At 44.5% G+C, this 24598-nt stretch overlaps 1 protein-coding gene across 1 annotated transcript in view; it reads right to left on the reverse strand.

Annotated features, from left to right (window-relative positions):
- Positions 1-8101: 8101 nt before the first annotated feature.
- The window catches only part of ERBB3 (erb-b2 receptor tyrosine kinase 3), a 138772-nt gene continuing 122275 nt past the window's right edge, over positions 8102-24598 (reverse strand). Inside the window, exons 19-28 of the mRNA XM_060252442.1 lie at positions 23909-24007; positions 23358-23543; positions 20967-21122; positions 19685-19760; positions 18807-18953; positions 18289-18386; positions 17074-17223; positions 16360-16431; positions 15085-15352; positions 8102-13631 (exon numbers count right to left, since the gene is read on the reverse strand). Coding sequence (XP_060108425.1) covers positions 13090-13631; positions 15085-15352; positions 16360-16431; positions 17074-17223; positions 18289-18386; positions 18807-18953; positions 19685-19760; positions 20967-21122; positions 23358-23543; positions 23909-24007 — 1794 coding nt within the window. The 3' untranslated portion in view covers positions 8102-13089. The remainder of the gene's footprint in view (positions 13632-15084; positions 15353-16359; positions 16432-17073; positions 17224-18288; positions 18387-18806; positions 18954-19684; positions 19761-20966; positions 21123-23357; positions 23544-23908; positions 24008-24598) is intronic.

Consider the following 24598-nt stretch of genomic DNA (forward strand, 5'->3'; position numbering starts at 1 on the left):
TAAACATGTCCAAATTGGAGAATGATAGTGAGAGTATAACAAGGCAATAAATGCAGAGTCTGTTAATTGCTCTACTGTTCCTCAAGCCTTAGTTAAACTGAGAACATGTTTTTCTCAAAGGTGTTCTCGTCCACCTAGTTTACTTGTTAACATGCAGCATGCATTATAAGCATCATTCCTGTTTGCCAATATAAAAATAATATATTAGAGTATAGATGGGTTTAGCATAGGGGTGGCCAAACCAAACCGTGGCTCTCTCAAACATATTGTGTGGCTCTCGAAGCCCCCCATTCCACTCCAACAGCTGACTTGAAAAAGGCATTTTTCTCTCTAAATCACTTCTCCAAGCCAAGTCAGCAAGCGGTTTGAAGAACACATTTAAAGTTAAAGTTGCTTTCTTTCCATCTCTTCCCCCATCCATTTTTCCTTCCTTCCCTTCCTTCCTTCCTTCCAGCTTTCAAACATTTGTCGTTCATGTCTTGTGGCTCTCAAACATCCAACGTTTATTCTATGTGGCTCTTGCATTAAGCAAGTTTGCCCACCCCTGGTTTAGCATATGTAATAGGATAAACAACCAATATCCCTTACATTATTCTGATAAATTATTCCAAAGCATCCCCGACAGGACGTGCCCAACACAATGACATCACTTCTGGGTGATGTCATCATGCTGGGCACTCTTTGTGTGCAAGAGAGGATTCCCCCACCATAGCGGCAGAGGGACTGGCCTGGGTATCATTCTGGCTTTGTCAATCTGTTTCCTCACTTCATCAGGTGGGTACTTTACTTCCAAAAAGGTTTGTTGTAGATCCCTCAGGTTAGACTCTGTCAGTAGGATTGGAGCAAATGTGGCTGTAAATGTAGAGCCTGGCTGTATATAATGGATCGTTTGGTATATTTAGGATGGTAACTGGAGGCATGCAGGTGTGTTTGTCAGTAAGTTTCTAATATAAGGTGGTGTCTGTGCACCCATTGTATGTTTTTACAGTGCTGTCCAGAAAATGTATTTCTTGCATAGACTGGTTCATTGTTAGGTTGATGGTAGGGTGAAAGTCATTGAATGCCTAGTGGAATGCATTCAGGGCTTCTTTACCATGTGTCCAGATGATAAAAATGTCATCAGTGTAACAGGTATAAGAGAGGTATGGGTGTATGGGAGTCTAGGAAGCATTGCTCCACGCCAGCCACAAAGATGTTAGCATATTGTGGGGCCATGCGAGTGCCCATGGCTGTACCACCGATCTGGAGAAACAGTTCATCACCAAATCTGAAGTGGTTATGGGTGAGAACAAAATGGCTCAGTTTGATGGCAAGGAATGTCTTCTTTTGTACTAAAAAACTTAAATAAGGTGTGGCTAACAACTTGTAGAACAGTGGCCCCATCTTCAGTCCCAAAGAATCAGGAGGAGGAGCCAGGCCAGGTGGGGGCATCAACTTTCCTTGTTTCCTTCTGATGACCTTTTAGATGAGCCATAAAGAGATGAAGGTAGGGTGGTGATGTTGAAGGAGACCAAATGCAAGCCACCCAGTGTAGGGCACTTCTGTGGAGATGGCCTTGGATCCACCGTGGGCATGTCTGATGTGCATCCAGGAGGGGAAGAGCCAGAGCAACAGCTACCAGAGGGTTCTCAACAGGCAATGCAAAATGAAGTTTTATGTCTGTGAGAGTCACCAATTTGTGCAACCCAGACAGAGGATTGATTGTGCCATGTCTGCTCTGGTAGGAGAGACAGAGAGTCTGGAGATGAGGATCTTTTGTAGGTAAAAGCTGAAGACTATGCTAAAAGAGAAAAACTTTTTTTTTTAAATGAAGGTGACAGTTTTGAACAATCCAGACTTAAGTATTCCACAAACTGCTAAGTGGATTGTGCTGGGTAAAGGAATGGGGAAATCACTCTTGTTTTGTTTTGACTGACCAGTCAGAGGGGGTGGGGAGACTCCTCTTCAAGCCCCTGAAAACATGGCTGTCAAATACAGAATGCTCTCAACCTGTTCTTTGGTTGCCTCATGAAGGAAGGATCTCTTTTGGCTTGAGCCATTAAGAAAGTAATCAGAGGCAGGGGGGAGGAGGAAAGAAGAGGAGGAAGGACAGGATGGAAGGAAGTCAGAAAGGCAGGAGGATTCGGGTGATCTGGTTTCCAGGCCCAGGAAGCCTTGACTAGAATTCATGTAAGCGTCTCCAGAGTGCCCAAAGACATCCACTTCCTTTAAAAGGAGAGTGGATGTCTGTGAGAGTCACCAATTTCCAGGTGGGCCTTAAGTTCCTGCAGGAATTCTAGTGCATGGATCACCTGAGAATAGAGCTCAGTTCTTCTGGAGACAACAGCTGCTTTGGAAGATGGGCTCTATGGGATTGTACTTTGAAGATATTGGATTTATATCCCGCCCTCCACTCCGAAGAGTCTCAGAGCAGCTCACAATCTCCTTTACCTTTGCTGAGCTCTCCCCTTCTCAGAATCTGCCCTCCCTCAGATTCCACTCCCAAGTCCCGAGGAATTTCCCAACATGGAATTGGTAACTCTTGGGTGGAGCCTGGAGAAGGGGAAAGGTATTTGTAGTGAGATAAGAATCCTATTCTACCACCCTTTCAGCCTTATGCTGCTCATTGTTCTAAACTTGTAAATGAACTCCATAGACCCTAGTAAGTAATTGAATGGAGTCTCTAGGGCTGGACTTGGGATCCTTGTCTCACTACAAAGGCTGATTTTCATCCCTCAAACATTTCCCCTCTGCTCTAGTCAACCTCATTGTACCTCTGCATTCTGATTTTGTAACAACACCCCTCCTACCTTCTGACTGAGATAGGATTTGGGCTCAATGTGTCCCTCTAAACTGAGTTAGTGTGAGCTAGCTAAACATTTTTTTTAGCCTCTGGCTAAAACGTTTTTGGCTTAGCTCAGGAAGGATGGCCCCAGAGCAAATTAATTTATGTAGTAAATAGCTTTAATACCAGTAGGTCACAAAGTAGAATTTTTGCTCATACAGCTTAGTGGGAACATTGTTCAGAGCCACTATTTTTAATGGGGAATCCATTGGAGGGTTTGGGTCAGCTGTTAATGGTTCTGAATTTGTGCAGAATATAGTCCTCCCTTTGATCTAAAGACATCATAAATCTCAACTAGAGTGAGCAAAGGAGTTTGATTTTACAGACCCCCGAAGTAGGTGCCTGTTGGTCCAGGCACACTAAGTTCTCTCTACAGATTCTATGGGGTGGAAATAGCAGCAGGCAAGCTATGGCCTTGCAGGAGAGCACTGGGTAGGATTGCCAGTTTTGGGTGAGGAAATACCTAGAGATTTAGGGGTAAAGCCAGGGGAAGAGGGGCTTGGGTGGGAGAAACTTCAGCAGGGTACGATGCATGCCAGAGAAATAACTTCCAAAGCAGCCGTTTCTCCAGGGGAACTGATCTCTATCATCTAGTGATCAGTTGTAATGTTGAGAGAACTTTGGGCCTCACCTGAAGGTTAGCAACCCTACTGGCCAATCACTGGCATTTAAAAAAAGGGGGGGGGGGTTCTTGTCTGCATTCGTTTCATTTTTCTACTCTCAGTGGCTGGCTGACAATTTTTTTAAAATTACCTTTTCTCGAAAAACTGCTTTTGCTAACTTTCCTTGTTGTGGTCTGTCCATTGTTTCCTTTGACAAAACTGAGAAAGGCAGAGTTTCCCCTCCCCGTTAACAGCATTTCAAGACAAATCTATCTGGTGAGCTTTTTCAGGGAGCTGGAGTGGCAGGTTTTCAGTTCAGTGACACTAACATTAACCCCCCCCCTCAAATTTCAAAGAAATTGGATCAAGGAATCCAATTTTTCAGGTCCCTCAAAAAGCTGCCTCAGGCATCCTACATGCAGAACTGTGGCCAGGGCTGGCCCTGCCACTAGGCAAACTGGGCAATTGCCTAGGCCACCAGCTTTCTAGGGTGCCAAATTTGGTGCCCCCGTGTGACAGTGACATTATCAGTCCGGGGATGGGGGGAGGCACCAGAAGATAGCCTTGCCTAGGGTGCCAGACAGTCTGGGGCTGGCCCTGGCTGTGGCCGCACCCCCACAAAGGAGCGAGGGAAAGAGAATGTGGCAGCCAAACCTGCAGCTCTGTGGGGCCCTTAGCCTGCCTCATTTAGATTGCAGCCCTGAACCTGGTTTTCCCAGGCCAGGTGAGACTCCTGCCAGTTGGGAGCTGCCTTCCCTGGGCTGGGTGACACTCACTTGGTTGGATCCAATTGGAAGAGAGAAATGCCACTGCCTGGGAAATTTGGAGAATCAAAGAATAACAAAATGTTTGCTGCTGTTGATGGTAAGCACCCAAAACCACAACACAGATTCTTCAGAGGTATGTGTTTTGATAATACTGAAGAACCCTGGCTTTGTATCACCGTTACAGGAAATCACTGTAACAACCTGAACCACCAACTTTGGCTCGGGAATCTTGTCACGCACACCCCTACAGTTGCCTTTGTAGGCTTTCAACAGCAGAGGTTAGTTCCAATAAAAGATAATGCTAATGACGTGTTTCCAGCCATTTGTGACTACACAGAGTAAAACTTCCCTGCTTCTTCCTCCTCCAGCAGCCCAGGGAGTCCCCTGACTTTTTGTCCCTGGTGAACTCAGGAGCAGAGTACAAGGCAAAGGAAGGAACAGGCAGAAATCACTACCTGCTCTCCTCTAAACAGAAGTGTCATTCCATCCGAAGAACAGCAGCACCATCCGCATATATTACATGGCTTAAAACATGGCAAAGCATGACCTCCACACTCACAGGGCCGTCTCTGCCACTGTGCAATCTAGGTGATTGCCTAGAGGGCCGGCCTTCTGGGGGCACCGAATTGGGCACCCTACACATGACTCAGTTACATTATCAGTGCGGGGTGGGGGGCATCAGAAGTTAGCCTTGCCTAGGGCACCAGACAATCTAGGCGCCAGAAAACCCTGCATGTGTACACAAACACCCAGGGAGCCACACAGATGAAACTGCCTGATGCCAAGTCTGTCCATTGGTATATATCAAATTCAGTATTGTCTGCTGTCTGGCAGTTGCTCTCCGAAGTGTCAAGGAAAGTTCTTTCACATCACCCTGTCCTTGTTCCTTCTAACTGGGAGATGCTGAGGACTGAACCTGGGACTTTCTGCATGCACACCATGTACTTAACCACCAAGGCACACCCCTTCTCTCCATAATTCTGCAACTCTATGCTGTTAGAGGAGGGTTGATCCCCTGGCCATACAACCCCTTCATTCTTTCCTTGCAATTCTTGCACAGCCATGGGACCAGTACAGGGAAGCATATGAACCTACACCACCAGGCCCCACCTCCCAAATCTAGGCTTTCCACCTTTTTACTTGCGCAGCTCCTAGCCTATAAATGTGCAACAAGCAATTATTCTACAAACATTTCCCAGCATGGAGATGGAGGGATGGAGAAAGCAGCCTGCAAAGTTGCTCTCGAAGAATCGGAGCCTCTTGTGTGATAGAACCATGCATTTAAACCGTCTTCAATATCTATAGGCTTGTGGCTAGCCCACACTTAACTTTCAATCTCAGTATTGCTCAAATACCATATGTAATGTGGACTGAATATCTGAAACATAGATATTCTACACATTATGTGCCATGATTTTCCACACATACTCTATTAGGGCTGAACAAGCAGCAGGAGGATAATTTTTTTTAGAAAGCGACATTGCTGACATCAATACCAAGTACAACCCAGAAATGACAAAGGGTGGCTCTAGGAATAATCATAAACTCTATGGTAAAACCATACAGTTGTGCCTGAGGTGACATGACAACATCACTGATACTGCGCCCCTCATGTCGCCTCTCCCAGCCCTCCCACCAGATGCTAGCCTTAGCCTGGCAACACTATATATACACACCCCAGCCAGTGTTCCCTCTAAGCTGAGTTAGCATGAGCTAGCTCACATTTTTAGCCTCCAGCTCACACATTTTTGTCTTAGCTCAGAAAAAATGGCCCCAGTGAGCACAATAATTTATAGTCAATCACAACTTTAATGGCAGTAGCTCACGTTAATACTAGTAGCTCACAAGTAGAATTTTTGTTCACAAGACTCTGCAGCCTAGAGGGAACATTGATCCCAGCATAAGTTGTCACTTGCCCCATCACCCAACGGTTGCCTGGCAACCCTGTCCTCAGCAGATCTATCATTAACCAAGCAGACTGTGCTTTATCAATGTGACTTTTTATTTTGTATCCAAACACACATACTTTTTGAGGGCCTCAGCAACAAGAAAGGCCCCTGTCAGTAGAAATTGGATTAACCTTATTTAGAGAGTAGTTCACAGTCAGTCCCTCTTCTGTAAGGAATAGATGTAATTTCACCCTTTCCCTCAAAACCATGTCTTGTCATGTTCTCTTGATAAAGTACATCATTGACTTGTATATTGAGTTGAAATTAACAGCATACCCACACTACAAACTCAAATCTGGTTTTACAATCATTCCCTTTTCCCAAGGAAGGTGGAGTTCTGTGCAAAAGGAACTAGACATTTCTATCAGACAACTTACGTTAGTGCTCCTTTAAAACTACTATACCCAGGATTCTTTGAGGCAAATAAAATCCACAGGACTCTGTAGTATAGCTAGTAGGGTTGCCAACTTCCAGGTGGGGGCTTCAGACCTCTTAGAATAACAAATCATCTCCAGATGAGAGTGAATAGTTCCCCTGGAGAAAATGGCTGCTTTGGATGGTGGACTTTATGGCACTGTATCCTACTGAGTCCTTCCCCTCCCCAATTCCCACCTTCTCCAGGCTTCACCTGAAATTTCCAGGAATTTCCCAACCCAGAGTTGGCAACCCTCGTAGCTAGGGTCTTTGACAAACCCTTCAGTTTGGGTTGAGATGGCCTTCTTTCCAAATGCCAGGATACAATGTGCATTAAAGTTCTATGTTGGGAGGTTTCCAAAAGCAATGCAACCAAATACAGCTGCATTTGAAATAAAATATTTGCTGTGGAGCTTGTGTGTTGACCAGTAGCAATTTTTTATTTGTTCTAAGAAAAGGTTTTGCACTACTTGAAAGCTTCCCTGTCATTTTAGCAGCAGAGGTGTGTCCATAATGCATAAATTACCATTGTTTCAGTTTATTTTATCAAAGGACTTTCTAATGACATTTCAGCATAGAATTATGGTTCATCCATGCATTTTTTTTAACTTGATGTTTCTGTGCCGTTAACAACATGCACAAATTAAACAGATATTAGTTTCCCATCATTTTATCTCCACATACTCAACATATGTGTCTTAAAATGCTGCTAAAGGTACAGGAACTAGTCCTAGGAAAGCCAAGTCTCCTGCTAGAGGCCTCCTGGCCAGGACTCCCGTTCCTTGTCACCACTCAACATGGGGAAATGGGGGCCTCACTGTCCCAACACCACTTCTGGGACACCACTGCTTCCCAGCAATGCTCTAGAGCAGGGGTGGCCAAATTTGCTTAACATAAGAACCACATGGAATAAACATCAGATGTTTGAGAGCTGCAATACATGAAAATCAAATGTTTGAGAGCTGGGAGGGAGGAAGAAAAATAGATGGGGGAGAAGTGGAAAGTAAGCAACTTTAAATGCCTTCTCCAAGCCAGCCAGGTGGTGGGAGCTTTCAGAGCCACATAGTATGTGCAAAATAGCCACATGTGGTTCCCGAGCCACACTTTGGCCACCCCTGCTCTAGAGCATACATTAGACTAGAGCATTGCCCCAACATGATGAGGTCACTTACAATTACATGCTGGAAGTGACATCATGTATTGGCACAACACCAAATCACTGTGCTGACCCATTAAGTTTGAACCTGAAAAATCATCTTATGTTCATCTTGCTTATCTTATGTCCTCCCCATGAGAATTTAGCGACAGCTGTGTTCCACTTTCTTAACAAGAGTATCTGATTTGAACCCCAAAAGGCAGGATTGAATGAATCTGTCCAAGTACATCTCCTCACAAGATAAAGCTCCCTCAGCAGCCTTCTAATTCACATATGCCCTGGAATAGGAGTGCTTAGCTAATGACAGGAGAGGCATCTCATTTTTGTTTTTTAAACACAACTATTTTTCTATGTTACATCATAGCTAAGGTATCATACAAGACAATTAAAAAATGTGTAAACATTTGAATTCCTTCCAGTCCAGATTTTTTTTAAAGATAAAAAGCCTTCATTTCACCAGTTTCAAAGCATGGCAAGAAAAAAAAAGTGGACATTTAAGAGAAATGTATACATCCAGTCTGGGGAGAACATTATGTGACACCTTTATCATACAAATACAAAAAGAATTCCAGAACTAAGCTGGCCAAATGAGGTCGTTTCCATATTTTTGTTCATTACTGTTTGTAACACTTGAAAATTATTAGTCATATCCAAATTTAATTGACTCAGTCCTGATATTTCTTAATTAACATCCTCAAACCAATTACACCAACACGAGTCTAAACAGATGACAGGAGCAACAGTAATCAGGGTAAAATATGGGCAAAAGGGGGCTTAGAGCAGCACCTTTCCATAATTTTATAATTTCATTTGTTTTCATTCTGATTTTCACCTGAGCCACCTCTTCAGACTCTGGCTCAAACCTCTCCCTTAGAACTGAACCAGGTTCTTGGTGTTTTTATGAACCATAGGCAACCTTAAATTGGATTACTTTGAAGCAAAAAAGTACAGATGGCACTCTTTTGATGCAACCTGCCATTCTCTCTAGAATGTGCCCATGGGATTCCAAAGCATTTTATGGACATCTTGCATGAGCACTGTGATGGAGAAAGTCTTGCAATTGCACTAAACTTTGCTTTGGGACATATTTAGGTCCTGTTTTATGGTACTGTGATGTTCTCAAGGTAACAGAGGAGGATACCTTGAGAAGTAGATTGGATGAAAATTCTTGGTTTAAGAATAAAACTAAGAACCATCTGAATATACTCTAATTTTGGTTTTGGTTTCAGAACGTTAGAGTTTTTCACCTACGCAAGGTTGTGTGTATCTAAAGTGCCACCTAGTTGCAGGCAACTTATGGTGACCCCATCAAGTGAGAAGGCACAAGTGGTTTGCCAGTGTCTTCCTCTGCAGAGTCTTTCCTCAGAGGTCTCCCTTTCAAGTACCAATCCTGCTTAGTTTCCAAGATATACCATGCTGCCCTCCTTACACAAGTTTACTTAGTACTATATTAAAATGCTGCAGCAATTTAACTATGTTGGCTAACCAAAAGATGACTAAATTAACCAAAAGATAACTAAATCTTATCTCCTTCTCTTCCTGAAAGAGCTCATTTCAGTAGATTTAATTTTGGTCGTTGCCTTTAAGTTTTTTTCTTCTGAGGGGGGCAGTAGGATAGCGCCTATAATATGCTTATGTATTTGCCAGCGCCTCTCTAGTTGAAATTCTGCTCAGTCCAGGAGTGCAGTGTTGCTGAAAGGACTGAGGTAAATGTGGCCAGCTGCTTTTCAACACTATTTCACCACTAGGCAAACTAGGCAATTGCCTAGGGCATCAGCCTTTTGGGGCTGCCAAATTAGGTGTCCCCCTCATGTGACTTGGTGATGTTATGAGTGTGTGGGGGGGTGCACCTGAAGTTAGCTTTGCCTAGAGTGCCTGATAGTCTAGGGCTGGCCGTGTTCATCACATCCTGTGGAATTCTGATCCAGGACAGGTGCTAATTTCCCACAGTATGAGAGAGGCAATAGTTCATGGCCAGAATACATTTTAAACATAGAACCTAATAATGTGTAAGGCTAGATCTGATAGTACCTAGAGAACCCTATATCAGTTTCTACGCCTGTTTGTAGTCCTTTCTGTTAGGGAGGAAGAAAAATAGAGGGGGGGAGGGAGAGAGAGGTGGAAAGAAAGCAGCTTTTAACTTCTCCAAGCCAGTGGCTGGCTTGGCTTGGAGGAGTGATTTAAAGAGAGAAATGCCTTCTTCAAGCCAGCCAACAGGGGGATGAAAGCTTCAAGAGCCGCACAATATGTATGAAAGCGCCACATGTGGCTTCCAAGCCAATTTGTTCTCAAGAGTTACACGTCTGTTGCACCAAAATTAAACAGAAGTTTAAAGGCAAGCCTGCGTGATGTGCTATTGGACTAGGATATCCTGATTCAAATCCCCACACCGACATGAAAGGTCATTGACTGACCTTGGGCCAGTCACTTCCTCTCCACCTAACCTCACAGGGCTGTTGTTGTAATAATAAACTGGGTGGGGAGAGAACAATGTAAGCCTCTGTGGGTCCCCATTAAGAATAACTGTGGGATAGGGATATATGTATCTAAACAGACTTTAAAAACTAACAGCATTTATTCCAGTGTGAGATTTTGTGAGGTAGAGCTCTTTCCTTTGCCTGTCTGATCAACAATTGGGAGCAATCTTTCCCCAGAGTGGATTGATAAATGGATCCTGTTCAAAACTTGTCTGTATCCTTATATCATCTTCCCTTTTCCATCTTTCTACTATTTGAAGCTTTAAGAAGGTTATAAACGTGGCCCTGATCTGGAGAGCCCAGGCGAGCTTGATCTTGTCAGATCGTAGAAGCTAAGAAGGGTTGAATCTGGCAAGTATTTGGATGGGAGACCTTGAAATATCAGCTGTCATAAGAACAGGGGCAGGCTTTATTTAGCCACCTCTCTGAATATCCTCCAGGCCCCCAGTAGGGGGGGTCAGTCACCAGAAGTTGCCATAACTTCCAGATGCAGGCACACACACACACACACAAAATGCAAAAATGCACCCCAAAAAAGTAGGGTATAAATATATCTGCCTAATGGATGTACACTTGATGTATCTCAGAAAGTGAGCTCTGGCTCACAAAAGCTTATACATCACGGGATTCCTGCTCAAGAGAGGAAGGAAGGAAATACAATTATATTTCATACAAATCATAATTGGAGCTGAAAGCAAAGGCTGGAGAACAATATTAGAGAGACCTCAGGACAATGTGGATTATGTTTGCAACCAAAAGAGCTCCAACTCCAAGATTCAGATCCCATAATGGGGAGATGTTTTTACAGGACTCAAAACAAGATGAAGTCAAACTCAGAGATCTCTGCATGCAACAAGAGAGCAAATTCATCTCCTTCTGATCAGATTTTTATTTTCTTTCTCCTCTCTGCATATGATGCAATCCAAAACTTGTGAGAACAAAAACAAATAACATTCAATACGACTGGCCTTCGGGGTAGGCTAAGGTGGAGAAAGGGAGAAATTTGTTCCCAAATCATATTCTGGTGCAAATGAGCGTGACTCAAGAGAATCCCAAGTAAAAAGCCCACAATGCAAAACAGCAGTTTACTCCCAGTTTAATTCCAGCAGTAAAGCATATTGCTCCTGGATTGTTCACATATCACAGTCAATGTTCCCTCTAAGCTACAGAGTCTTGTGAGCAAAAATTCTACTTTGTGAACTACTGATATTAAAGTTGTGAGCTACTGGCATTAAAGTTGTAAGCTACTGCATAAATTATTGTGCTCTGAGACCATTTTTCCTGAGCTAAGACAAAAATGTGTGAGCTGGAGGCTAAAAATCTGTGAGCTAGCTCACGCTAACTCATCTTAGAGGGAACATTGATCACAGTGGGGATTCATTGACTGGGGTCCTCTTCAAGTTGGCTCCTATGCTGAAAAGAATCCCATATTCCCTCCTGACAGAGGGAGTAAGGGGGATGCTGCTTTTTAAACTGGCCACTCTACCCCAACTCTCTGGGTGCCGGAGGACTAAAGCAGTTACTCTCTCCATCAGGAGACTCTGCACTGTCTCTCTACCATTCTTTCCCTTTGGGGTGCTTGAGATTACTGCTGAATCTTAACATCACAGGAAACTGTCCTGTACTGAATCAGACCACTTCATCCATCACAATCAGTATTTTTCTACAGGCAGCAGCTCTCCAAGGTCTCAGGTGGAGTTCTTTCACATAACGTACTGCCTGGTTTTTTTTTTTTCAACTGGAGATGCTGGGGATTCAACCTGGGACCTTCTGCATGCCAAGCAGATATTCTGCTGCTGAGCTGCAGCCTCCTCCAAGCCCCTTGACTTCAACAGGCGTTAACTCTGCTTAGGCTGACACTGCAAGTAGTCCACAGTAATAAGCACTAGATGTAGGGGGATAGAAATCTAGCTTGTTTGACTCTCCAGCAACTTCTGGGCTTTTTTGTTCTTAGCCACTTCCTCTTTCTCAAGGGTCTCCATCCAGATATGAAAACTGTAAGGCACATGGGTGGCTAAAGGCATACCAAAATAAAAGAAAACTCAGCAATAGGGGTTGGAGACAGAACCCAGGAGTTTCAAGTTCTGGTCTCTGTTTTGTTTTTTAAACCAAATGCTGTACTGGGAGGTAGGATTTAAAACTTATCTCAGAGCAACTCATTATTTCCCTAAATTAGGTCGTCAGGCTTTCTGGGAGGAAAAAAGCACCGTTATCCTTCATATGCACCCAGATAATTACAGGTCCTCTCCTCCCCCCCCCATTACAGATGTTGTCAGAATGGGACATCAGTAGACAAGGACCTCACTGCCTCTCTAGAGGAAGGCTTCTTCTCAGTCTTACTGCCAACTGCAGGGCTCAGCATGCTAGGCTCATGCTCAGGACCCCACTGCTATGAAAAGGCAAAGGGTTGTCTTTACAAGAGCAGTTAGGGACAACCCAAGAGCCTCTGCTTGTTGCTGTGGGTTCTGGGCAGGGCAGCGGAGGATCAGTTTTGCCTCAACACAGAGGGCTCCACCAGACCACAAGGCCCTCTGGCCCATGGAAATGGCCCGCAAGTCTCTTACACATTTCAAGCCACGTGTCCCAGAAGTCCAGATTGCATCTTCCAACATGCTTCCATACTGCCCTCTAAGTTCAGGGCGCTTGAACTGAAGAGACCAGATGCATGATGGGTCAAACTGCAGTGCAAGGCAGTGGGGGCTCAGATGCAGCCCTGGAGGAGCCCATTGTTGGTTGCTCCTGACGTGTCTTCCCATCTTGGTCCACATCAGAGTGGCTTCAGAGCTTCACGGAAGTTCTGCCTTTCAGTCCACAACCATAGTGAAGGTGTTTGTGGCTAAAATTCAAGAGTTTGTTTTTCTCTGCCCTGGGAAGGGACAGAGAAAACCACCCACCCCCAACTAAGTCCTCTGGACATCGGCCTTGCTGAACAACCGACTGTGCCAGTAATCAGGGTTGTCGAAAGCACAGTCCGAGGCTTCCAAAGTGCGTAGGGGCTTCATGAACCCATTTGGGGGGCAAGGGGGACTCTGACAGCCAGGACACTGGACAGGAGGTAAGACAGCATCCATTTCCTCATAACCCTGCTCGTCCGGGGAGCCCTGTGTGATGCCGGAGTCCATGTCGGTGTAGTCTCCCCGAGAGCTGCGGATACTGCTCAGGGACTTGCTGAGCTTGGGCTGTTTGTTCATGTACTCATAGTCTTCTTCCTCGTCCTCCTCATCCCGGCAGGGTGTGGTTAGCTGGGAGCTCGGCACACTGCCGAGTGAAGCACTCAGCTCAGAGCCCAGGTCCATGTACTCATAGCCAAGCTCCTCCAAAGAGGCTGGCCGGGGCTGTGGGGCTTGTGGAGCACGCCGGTTCATGTACTCGTACTCTTCATCCACTTGCAGCACAGGTTGCAAGCCTCGGAGCAGGGAGGCAGGAGTGCCAGCAGCACGCTCTGTAGAGGAGAGGGGAATGAGAGGGTCTTAGGGCCAAACTACACAATGCATTTTTTAACAAGTCTGGTCCAAGTTTTTCTGGAGGAGGAAGCTGCTTCTGCAGCTCCAGAATGGGGAACATAACTAGGGCTTTTTTTGTAGCAGGAACTCCTTTGCATATAAGGCCACACACCCCTGATGTAGCTAATCCTACAAAAACTTACAGGGCTCTTAGTACAGGACCTACTGTAAGCTCCAGGAGGATTGGCTACATTGGGGTGTGAGTGTGTGTGTGTGGCCTAATATGCAAAGGAGTTCCTGCTACAAAAAACCCCCTGCACATAACTCTCACACCCGGGACACTTTGGCTCAGGAAAATAGTGCAGGGAGGAAGACATGAACCCCACCCCTGCAGGCTGTAAAAACAGCGTTCACCACAGCTGCTATGTGGCTGCAAGGAAAGTGAGATGGGTCCTGGAAACCCGTATCTAAAAACATATTGCCTAGTTTGGCCCTCAGAGTCTTCTGATAATTGTGCTCATCTAGGGAGAGTCTCAGTCCCTTCCAGGTGAGCAGGGACTCCACATACATGCTAAGACAGGGACAAACAGTCGGTGTGGCTTTAAGTGGCCAAGAGAATGAAATATAAATATGATCCCCCCTTAATTCATATTGAGCTGATATGGTTTCACCCAGGTTCCTCAGAGCCACCCAGCCTTCAGAGGTTTGGGTTGGAGTTCTCCCCTGGCTAGTTCAACAAACAATGGGGTTGTATAACTATCAAATATTCCATTCCCTCTACACCATTTCGTTTCTTTTTCTTAGTTCTACAAACAGTCTTTGCAAGGCACTGCTTTAGTCTTCATCCTAATAATGGAGTCAGGATGCAGGAAAGTTTCCACTGGATCCTGGATTCCCTTTTCAGCTTTAGAAGGGATTGGATCCAGTTGTCAGCTCAACTAAGCCAGACAGCAACAAATAGCAAGCCTTTATTGGCATAAAACAGATTTAGAAGTAAAATAGCAATATAAATAATATAAAATCCTAGATTATAGAGTACATAGGGAGCTAAAATACATAAAATAAGTAAAATATATATGAGTCGAGTTTAGCCAAATTAAATAATTAAAACAAATAAAATGTGGTCATTCCAGAACCATTCTCTGTCGTATTTCCATGGCCTGTTGGAGAAATCTAGCCACCATTAAAGTTACCTCAGCGCAAGTGTCATTTAAAAGTTTGTGGACTTTGCCTGAATCAGCACAGCCCAACATATCTGCCTGACAAAGCACACCAAAAAACCCACAGAAGCAGAAGAGGTGATGGTCCAGAAAACACTCAGAGCCTTGTTTCCCTGACTAGATCCATTTCTACCCAGCTCTTTCCAACCTGGTATTGGACCAAGACACCCAAGTAAAGAGTGTGTGAGATGCACCTCACTCCCTGCAGAGCCTTCTGAGGCACAACTCTTACCTCTGCTGTTTCGATCCGGCATGACATAGCCGTTGGCATCTTCTTCTCCATCAGCGCTTCCCACAGGGAGCATCAGGCTCTCTCGCTGAGAGAGGTAGGCACTATCTCCCCGGGACCGGTGGCTGCGACACAGGCTCCCGGACAGAGACATATCCTCCGTGAGCTCGTAGTCAGAGGCTGTACCCCGTCCCTCTGATGACTCTGAGATTGTGCGACCCATGGACTCCTGCCTTATGCGCAAAGTCTGCCGGGAGCCTAGTCCAGCGCTCTGGAGCACAAGGAGGAAAAGATTAGTGGATAGCAAGGTTCAATTAGATCTGAGGATTCAACCTGCCCCTCAGTCTGTCCCAACCCTGCCTTCCCAAGGTCTTTCAAGGACTGAATGTGAAATGAAAGACTAGAAAGGAAAAGGAAAGGAAAGGTCCCCTGTGCAAGCATCAGTCGTTTCTGACTCTGGGGTGACGTTGCTTTCACAACGTTTTCACGGCAGACTTTTTTACAGGGTGGTTTGCCATTGCCTTCCCAGTCATCTACACTTTCCCCCCAGCAAGCTGTGTACTCATTTTACTGACCTTGGAAGGATAGAAGGCTTCTAGGACTAGAAAGACCACCATTCAAATCTTCACTCAGCCATACAGTTTACTTACTTGGGTCATGATGATTAGTGTCAGGGCTTTTTTTTTTTTTGTAGAAGGAACTCCTTTGCATATTAGGCCACACCTCCCTGATGTAGCCAATCCTCCAAGAGCTTACAGGGCTCTTAGTACAGGCCTACTGTAAGCTCCAGGAAGACTGGCTACATCAGGGGTGTGTGGTTTAATATGCAAAGGAGTTCCTGCTACAAAAAAAAAAAAAACGGGTTAGTGTATCATGATTATTCTTAATTTTTTAAAAATTAATTATTTATAGATGTTTTTATAATAAGTTGTTAATCACCCTGCTTTGTGCTAGGGAGGGTGAGCCAGAAATCAAATAAATAAACAGGCCAGTCACACATTCTGAACGCAACCTACCTCACAGTGCAGCTGTAAATATAAAATAGAGGATGCGGGGGGAACTACATAAGCTACCCTGAGCTCCTTGGAGGATGGATGGGATAAAAATATGGTGGATGGATAGATGGATGAAGTTCTACCACTCAACACTTCCCCTCAATGTCAAACTCTTAACTGAGGACAGATGGTTTGCTTAATCCCATCTAACTAGACACACACACCCTCCTTTCCATACTAGCTCTGATCTCCATAAAAATAAGAATTGTGAGTAACTCAGTACCTGAAGGCTTCCACTGAGGCTGCTCTGATTCATGGGTATGTATCCAGCTGAGGGGTTCAGAAGAGTCGGGCTCTGAAGAATTACAAAAACATCCACAGCAGTGAGAAGAGGCAAGGCCATGTTGATGCTCTAGGCCAGAGATTCCCCAGTGGCCAATTGCTGTGTTTCCTGGTGCCCTCGTCGTCCTTTCTTCAAAGCAAAGATCTAATCCTCGCTTTCTTCCGTCTCATTGGAGTAAGTGGTCCTTCAGAATACCCAGAATTTTGCAGAAAGCCCCTATTTAATTCCATTATAGGTTTACACTCAGCTTGGAACCTCCCAGCATATTATGACTGGTCACCCGCCATCCCTTTTGGTGGTGGCACCCGCTACCTGTTTTTGAACTACCTGCAGGTTCAGCAAGAGTGGGGACTCCCACCATAGACAAATACAGAATGATGCAGCCTCCCCGCCTGCCCAAGCATCTTGATATTCCTTAACTTCTTCTCCTGGCCTAGAATCATCCTGATGGATCCACAGATGGACAGCCACTTTCCCCTGATTCAGTCAAACAGCCCTTCTCCTAAAGCCCTCTAGCATTCTGCAGAGCGAGACAAAACCTCCCTTCCTTTTTCTCCTGTAGCTTCGAAGAGTAAGACCATTGAAAAGAACTGGGCATAACAGAACCAGGAAGATTCCCAAATTAACTGGGTTGGAAGAAGAGGAGTCCCTTACCCGTGTGGCGTCCATCCACTGCCTGGAGGAGAAGAGGTTATTCAGTTCCTCCTCCTCCATCTCTGTCTCCATTTCCAATGTTTCCATCTCATCCAACTCCTTTTCACTGAGTGTTGGCGGCTCCACTGGGGAAAGTGTCCCACTCTCTCTCTGTGGGAAAGGAAGAGCGTTAACTTACAGTAAGACCATATTTGAATATCACAGCAGGGATTGCTGAGCACCACTAAGTGATACTGGGAGTGTCTTAAGAGCAAAAACTCTAATTTCAAGATGAGTCAATCATTTGGGCTGCACCTGGTTTACAAAGAAGAGAGATATCAGGCCTCAGGTCTTTCTGGAAGCCTAACCAAGCGGTCCTAGATATTTGAAGTCTGGCAATGGTAAGAGAAAAGCCCTGCATTCAGTAGTGTCCTATTCAACTAGCCTGAACGTACATAGAAAAATAATCCCATCTGACATAATCTCAGACAGCTGGGAGCCGACCAAGGGAAATGAGGGTAATTAGTAAAAATTAGAAGGAAGGCTGGACTCATCTAAGAACTGTTTGGGGGCTAAACCCCACCTCATACTATGCTTTGGCCTTGGGCCCATTGTGCTGTCAGCCCAACCTACCTCACAGGGTTGTTGTGAAGTTAAAATGTAGGAAATGAAACCTCACAAAGAGTGAGGAAAATGTCCATAGTAACAACAAACTTGTATTTAAGAACACATCCAATTTTCCGAAATTGAATCTACTTTTTTAAACTATGAACGGGATTCATAGTTTGGTGTAGAGAACCAGTTTGGTGTAGTGTTTAAGTGCATGGACTCTTATCTGGGAGAACTGGGTTTGATTCCCCACTCCTCCACTTGCAGCTGCTGGAATTGCCTTGGATCAGCCATAGTTCTCACAGAGTTGTCCTTGAAAGGGCAGCTTCTGGGAGAGCTCTCTCAGCTCCCACCTACCTCACAGGGTGTCTGTTGTGGGGAGGGGGGAAGGTAAAGGAGATTGTGACTGCTCTGAGACTCAGATTTAGAATGGAGGGCAGGATATAAAACCAATACCTTCTTCTTCTCTTTATAAGTGACTGGCCAAAGAGGATTGTCACAAAGCATCTGGACTACAGTGGATGGCATGAGCAACATCAGTGGTCGTACTACTAAGCACTTAGCATCTGAAGGATCTACAGACTTCCTCGGTAGACTACGGAAAAGTCGGATCAAGCCAGCACTCACCTTAATTACAAGGTAGCGAGGAGGATCGCGGGCCATCCGTGTGAACTCATTGGCTAGCTCTTTGAAGGTGGGGCGAATGTTCTCATCAATCATCCAGCCTATAGGAAGAGAAAAGGTTAAACTCTTAGCAGACAGAACAACACAAGTCTGTGGCCCAGGGCAAGACCATCAGCCTGTGGATTCTGTTCTGTCCAGTTCAAAAAGACGTCAATGGTCTGCCCATCAATGCTCTTTGGAAACACTTGCTCACTGTACAATGGGGAGAGGCTATCGCTCAGTGGTACAGCATCTGCTTGGCATGCAGAAGATCCCAGATTCAATCCCTGGCATTTGCATTTAAAAGGACAAGATGTGAAAGACCACCACCCAAGGCCATGGAGAACAGTGAGGATACAGTACTGACAATAGTTTGATACATGTATTCATTATTTCAATGACAATAGATTTGCCAAAGTATATCAAGGGACATGCTATTTAAGCATCTGCCCAGGACTGGGAAAGTGATTCAGTTCACTTACATTTTACCATCACCATGTAGACATCGATGGTGCAGATTTGGGGCTGAGAGAGGCGCTCGCCTTTCTCCAGGAGATCAGGCACTTCAGAAAGACGGATACCTGCATAGGGTTCACCTCCAAAGGTCATCATCTCCCACAATGTCACCCCTGCAGTGGATGGATGACAAAAAACATGGAGTGAATGGAAGAGGGAAATCTTGGCACATGTGATTTGAGAGAGACTAGACCAGGGGTGTTGAACTCATTTGTTATGAGGGCCGGATCTGACATAAATGAGACCTTGTTGGGCCGGGCCATGTTGGGTTGGGCCAAGCCATGTCAGGCTGGGCCATGTGTGTACCTATTTAAGATTAGGTAGCAGAGATATAAATTTTATAAAGAACACAGACAAACACAAATATATATATATTTAAAAACTCAAAACATGCTTAAAATGTTAGCACTTCTTTGTATTTCTCCCATGGGATCCAGGGAACTGGACAAAGAAAGCTCTGGCTCTTTCCTTCCTTCCCCAGGGGACTGGGGGTGGGGAGTCTCAGCCAATAGAGGGAAGAGAGGTTTGGCTCAGTAGCTCTGCTGTGCAACTGAGCAAGCCTTGCAAAGCAAGCTGTTATGCAGAAGGAAGCAAGATATAGGGAGAAGAAAGCAGATGACAGTTGTTCAGGGGCCTGATAGGAGCACTCTGGGGGCCTGATTCGGCCCCCAAACTGCATATTTGACTAGACTCTGATGAAGAAATACAGTGTGGATATGCACAGACAAAAATTTTTAAAACAGGCAGGAGTTGTGCAGAGATCTTGGTACTCAAAGCAGTCACTTGCCTCACTTGGGTAGTGAAGCAGCCCTGACTTTGGAAGCAGCTCAGCTGAGATACCTACCGTAACTCCACACGTCACTTTGATGTGTATATTTTCCAAAATGTATGCTCTCCAAAGCCATCCATTTTATTGGAGTCTGAAAAACACAGGTCAATTTCAATTTCAAACCTTTATTGGCTTTAAAAAAACCCACTGGTAATTTGCAATCAGGAGTAAATACAAAGACCTGATAGATAATAAAAACAAAGGCATGAAACAGTTGGATAAAAATAACCAATAATACAAGTCAAGTGAAAAACACGTCAGTACACATAAACACAAACAAAGAGTTGGGAGAGGGATCTATAAGGCCTGTTTCACTGTCTAAACTGGAGAACACTTCTGAACCTGATTCATCTCCCCTGGGATGCTTGTATTCAAATTTTACTTCTAATGGGTTTGGAGAATTAAAGGTAATCTACAGTGATGTCTGCTCTTACTTTGCTGCTTAAGGGAGAGCCCATCAAAGCTTCTATGTACTTATGTGCTGCAAGCAACTCATGGTGACCCTAACATGGGGCTGTCATGGCAAGTGAAAAGCAGAGATGGCTTGCCTTTGACCTCCTCTGCAAGGTCTGACCATACTTATCTTCCAAGATCTGATGAGATCTATACAATGGCTCTACCAACAACAACTTCCCTCAACATCAAAGTTTGTACAAAAAAGTTTATTCCCTCCAAAATATAGGTGGCTCAGTCTGGATCCCATTCTTCACCACATCTCTCTCTCCCCTTCTAAACTGTTCAAGTGGTTTTCTTCCAGAATCACCTCTCAAGCATCCCTTCCTCTCTCAGCTTGTTCCCTGGTCCACATGAAGTGTAGTGTTCTTCTACATGTTCTAGTGACTACTTATTTTGAATACATAAGAGTCTTGGCATGCAGGCATGATGAAATGACACCCCCTCAAGGAGAAGTTAGTGGAGATAGAATCAGAGTTGGAAGTGACCTCCAACACAATGCAGGAATTCACAAATACCTCTCCCCACCCCCACACACAAACATCCCCAGTGACCCCTGCTCCATGCCCAGAAGATGGCAAAAATCTCCAGGATCCCTTGCCAAAGTGGCCTGGAGAAAAAATCAGCATTTCCCTGGACATCTAAAATAGGGCCAGGAGAACTAATCAGCACGGCTGTCAGATAGCAATCTAGCCTCTGTTTAAAAACCTCCAAGGAAGGAGAACCCACCACCTCCCAAGGAAGCCTGTTCCACTGATGAACCACTCTGTCAGGAAGTTCTTCCTAATGTTGATGAACTGCATGCATCATCCACTTGGACTGTCTCAACCCTGAAGATACTAACCTTAATTTCATTATAGAAGTATTTCTTGTCATCTGGATAGAGCAGGTCAGCAATGCCAAAATCTGCCACCTGTACCTGGCTGGGGGATTTTACCATAACATTGCGGGCAGCAAGGTTGCGATGGACCATGCGGTGCTCCTCCAGATAGTACATGCCCTGAGCATTGGAGAGAAGGACCAGGTGAACTATGATTCAAAGCTGAACCCACCAACTGGATTTATCTCCTTTAGAAATACCTTATTTACAAACACAGTAAGCACAGCCATACATGGATGCTTCTCCCACCATAATGAGAATCAAGCATTTTCCTGCATATCTGAAAACAACCCAATACCAGTGGTGCAGCAAGACCATGTTGGGAAAGAGCAAAACAGATAAAAGTAGTTCAACATGTTTAGCATTTTTCAGCTCAATAATGAGTCTGCGTGTTAGGAATGTGGGCAGCCCCAGTTCTAAGACCAGTGTTTTTCAGGCTTCATGGAACACTCTGCATACTGATGGATTTTCTAAGGAATACCTGTATATCTGTCGTGGAACTAGAGCATGTTGTAGAAAAGAGTGAAACTTGGGTTATTTGGGGCCTGAGCTAGGCCTATTCAGCCACAATGCTTGCCTTGCATAATGAAATGTGCAACAAAGAGCAATTGCTATTTCCCTGTATAACACTGCACCCACCCTAATGAAAGAAAAGAATCCTCTTTGTTACCTTCATACTTGAGAGGAGACAAATGGAGCATCTTAATTAACATCCCAAAATTAGAAAGGATTCTCTTACACATTTCTCTTCTATTTTGACATATTTATTGCTTCACTGTTGATCCCCCTTAATTGACCCCTATATACTTGTTATTCCTCTTTTGTCTCCAAAGATCTTAAAATATCTTCATCATGTTACATACTAATTTGCCATTTAGCCTCTGACTATAAGTCTGAACAGTCATCTTCCATTTCTATGTATCTGAGGAAGTGTGAGGGCACATGAAAGCTAATACCTTGAATAAAACTTTGTTAGTCTTAAAGGTGCCACTGGACTCTAACTTTTGTTATAGAGTATATTGAATACTCAACTGTGTCTGTTCATTGCAGGAGAAGACCAATTACAGAAGACAAGATGTTTTTGTCCACCGCTACTGATGTTCAGATTTATGAAGAAATCTTATTCCCACTATTGCAGAGCTTTCTGGTTTACAAGACTGAGCATTATACCCACAATGGCTTTGTAAGGCAGATTTCTGAATAGGCCCTACACTGATAGAATCTGCCCTTGTGGCCTTAACAGGATTGAAACATCCCTCCAAGCTCTGCTGGAATGCAGACTTTTTGAGATTATGTGGGATTGCTATATTAAACCTTTATTCAACCAACTGCCACCCCATACTCTGGAAACTCTGGCTCTTTTGCTCATTGATAAGGATCCTAAGATCACTCTAGCAATCGCAAAATCTGTCTCACTCCTTTTAGCCCTTGCATTAAAAAGATAAGAAATAAGTGTCTTCTGCTGCTCAAGATTTGTGAATCAATGAGCTTCTAAGGGTGGGAAAGGAAAGGTCTTATTAACTCATGATAAGCTTACAAGGAACTGCACTGTTACTCAGAACATGGCTTGAAAACCCCTGTTCTAGACCCAATTCCAGCGGTGATCTATTCATTACAGGGTAAACTCCCCACATTCTCCCTATAAGATGCTAAGTGCTTCTTGGCATTACCTTTTCTATCAGTCAAGTTCAATTCAAATGTATGTGAATAAGGAGACACCATGTGAAAAGAAGAAAGTGGTTTTCTAGAACAAGCAACAATTATATATTGTCTAACTAAATAAGTGGATCTAAATTGTTTGAAGTATAATCATTTATATTGGTCTATTGGCTTGCCCTCAAGACTCAACTTGGCTGAAGGTTCCAGCCACTGACCTGCCAATCAAAGGCCCTTTGGACTATTTTCAGCAGTCACAGAGCTTTCGAAATACTGCCTCATTTCTGCCCAGACCATCATGCCACCCTGATGCAAGGCTTGGAAATAGTAAGTCTTATTTACAAGTGCAGTGCATGGGTGCAAAAGTTCACTTGGAAGGAGTGGAGCAGTGCCTTATTCTGAGTCACTGAAGCAACAGATTTTTGCCTTCTTAGTGCTTCCTGATTACCTCAGAAATGTTAAGTTAGAGAAAAGAGGCAAAAACATTGAGGCATGGCTGTGTTTAGTCTCAATACTGAGACAATTCAGTTGCACCTTTTAGATTAGATATAATTTTTAAATATTATTTACAGAGCATGAGGGATGAATAAAAAGCTTTCATTTGTCCGAAAAGCAATCTAGAGTAGAAAATCTTCGGTTTCAGATATTTGGAGGACCATTCCTATCCTTTTGATATGCTTCTGCAAAGTCCATACTCACCTTAGCAATCTGTACACACCAGTTGAGCATCAGCTGGGGACCGATAGCATCCTTGTTTTTGCGGATATACTCTAGCAGTGAGCCCAGTGGTAGGAGCTGGGTCACTAGTTGGAGCTGGGTCCCAGGACAGATGCCCAGGAGCCGGATGATGTAAGCGTGATCCAAGCTGCCGATGGCCAACATATGCTGTAAATATTCAAAACATTGGAATCAAAAAGGAAAAATAAATAGATTAAGTATCAGACCCAAAGTCTCAGTTAACACTATGTTACACTCAAAAGAGAAGGCACCAGCAGAACTCTGAGAAAAGTACCCTGGGGTGCTGAGCATGGGCAATGCCAGGAGGAAGAGTTCACATTAAGGATAAAGAGGCAAGACCACTGTTGTGAAAGGGATATAGGTAAAGAAAACAAGACAGGGAAGCTGGATTTCAAAATGAATGGGCCAGCGCTCTGTCTTGGGACAACAGATGGCCATGATATGAAGCTAGAAGGAAAGCTTCTCTGAGAAGGAAAGCTGATGTGGGCACAGGGTTTGGCAACAGCACTTACCTCAGTGACGGCATGGAACGTCTGCTGCCCACTTGGATCCTGGATAACTTTGATGCTGACAGGAATCTTGATGGAATCTCCATCTGGAATCCAGACACCCTGATGGAAAAGAAGGCCAGAAGGAAATGAACCATATCCCTGCCACCATCATCATCAGGCATTGTGTGTAGTATAGCCAGGAGATAAACAGGTTGCTTACCTGTAACTGATGATCTTCGAGTGGTCATCTGTGCAGTCACACACATGAGTTTTCCGCCTGGAAACGAACCCGACCTCGGAGAATTCAAAGCTAGCCTAGGCGTTTTATTTTGATGCACATTCCCTCTCGATCTGGGGAGCAGGCATCCACTACGCATGCCTGGAACGAGGGGAAGGCGCCCACCCACCCAGTTTCTTCTAGCCGCTGTATAGAGAAGAAATTATATTAGAATGAAGAATAAACCAGCAGCGGGGAAGACTGGGCGGGTGTGTGTGACTGCACAGATAACCACTTGAAGATCATCAGTTAAAGGTAAGCAACCTGTTTATCTTCATCGTGGTCTCTGTGCAGTCCCACACATGGGTGACTGGTAAGCTGGAGTGCACGGTTGGTGGGTGCTGGTTCAGAGATAAAACAACACCTGTTAAACATGCATATAAATGACATGAAATATTGTACTTACAGGACATGGAGCTGGAGGTGTCAGTCAA

The sequence above is a fragment of the Heteronotia binoei genome, chromosome 13 (genome assembly GCF_032191835.1).
Source record: "Heteronotia binoei isolate CCM8104 ecotype False Entrance Well chromosome 13, APGP_CSIRO_Hbin_v1, whole genome shotgun sequence".
Lineage (NCBI taxonomy): Eukaryota > Metazoa > Chordata > Lepidosauria > Squamata > Gekkonidae > Heteronotia > Heteronotia binoei.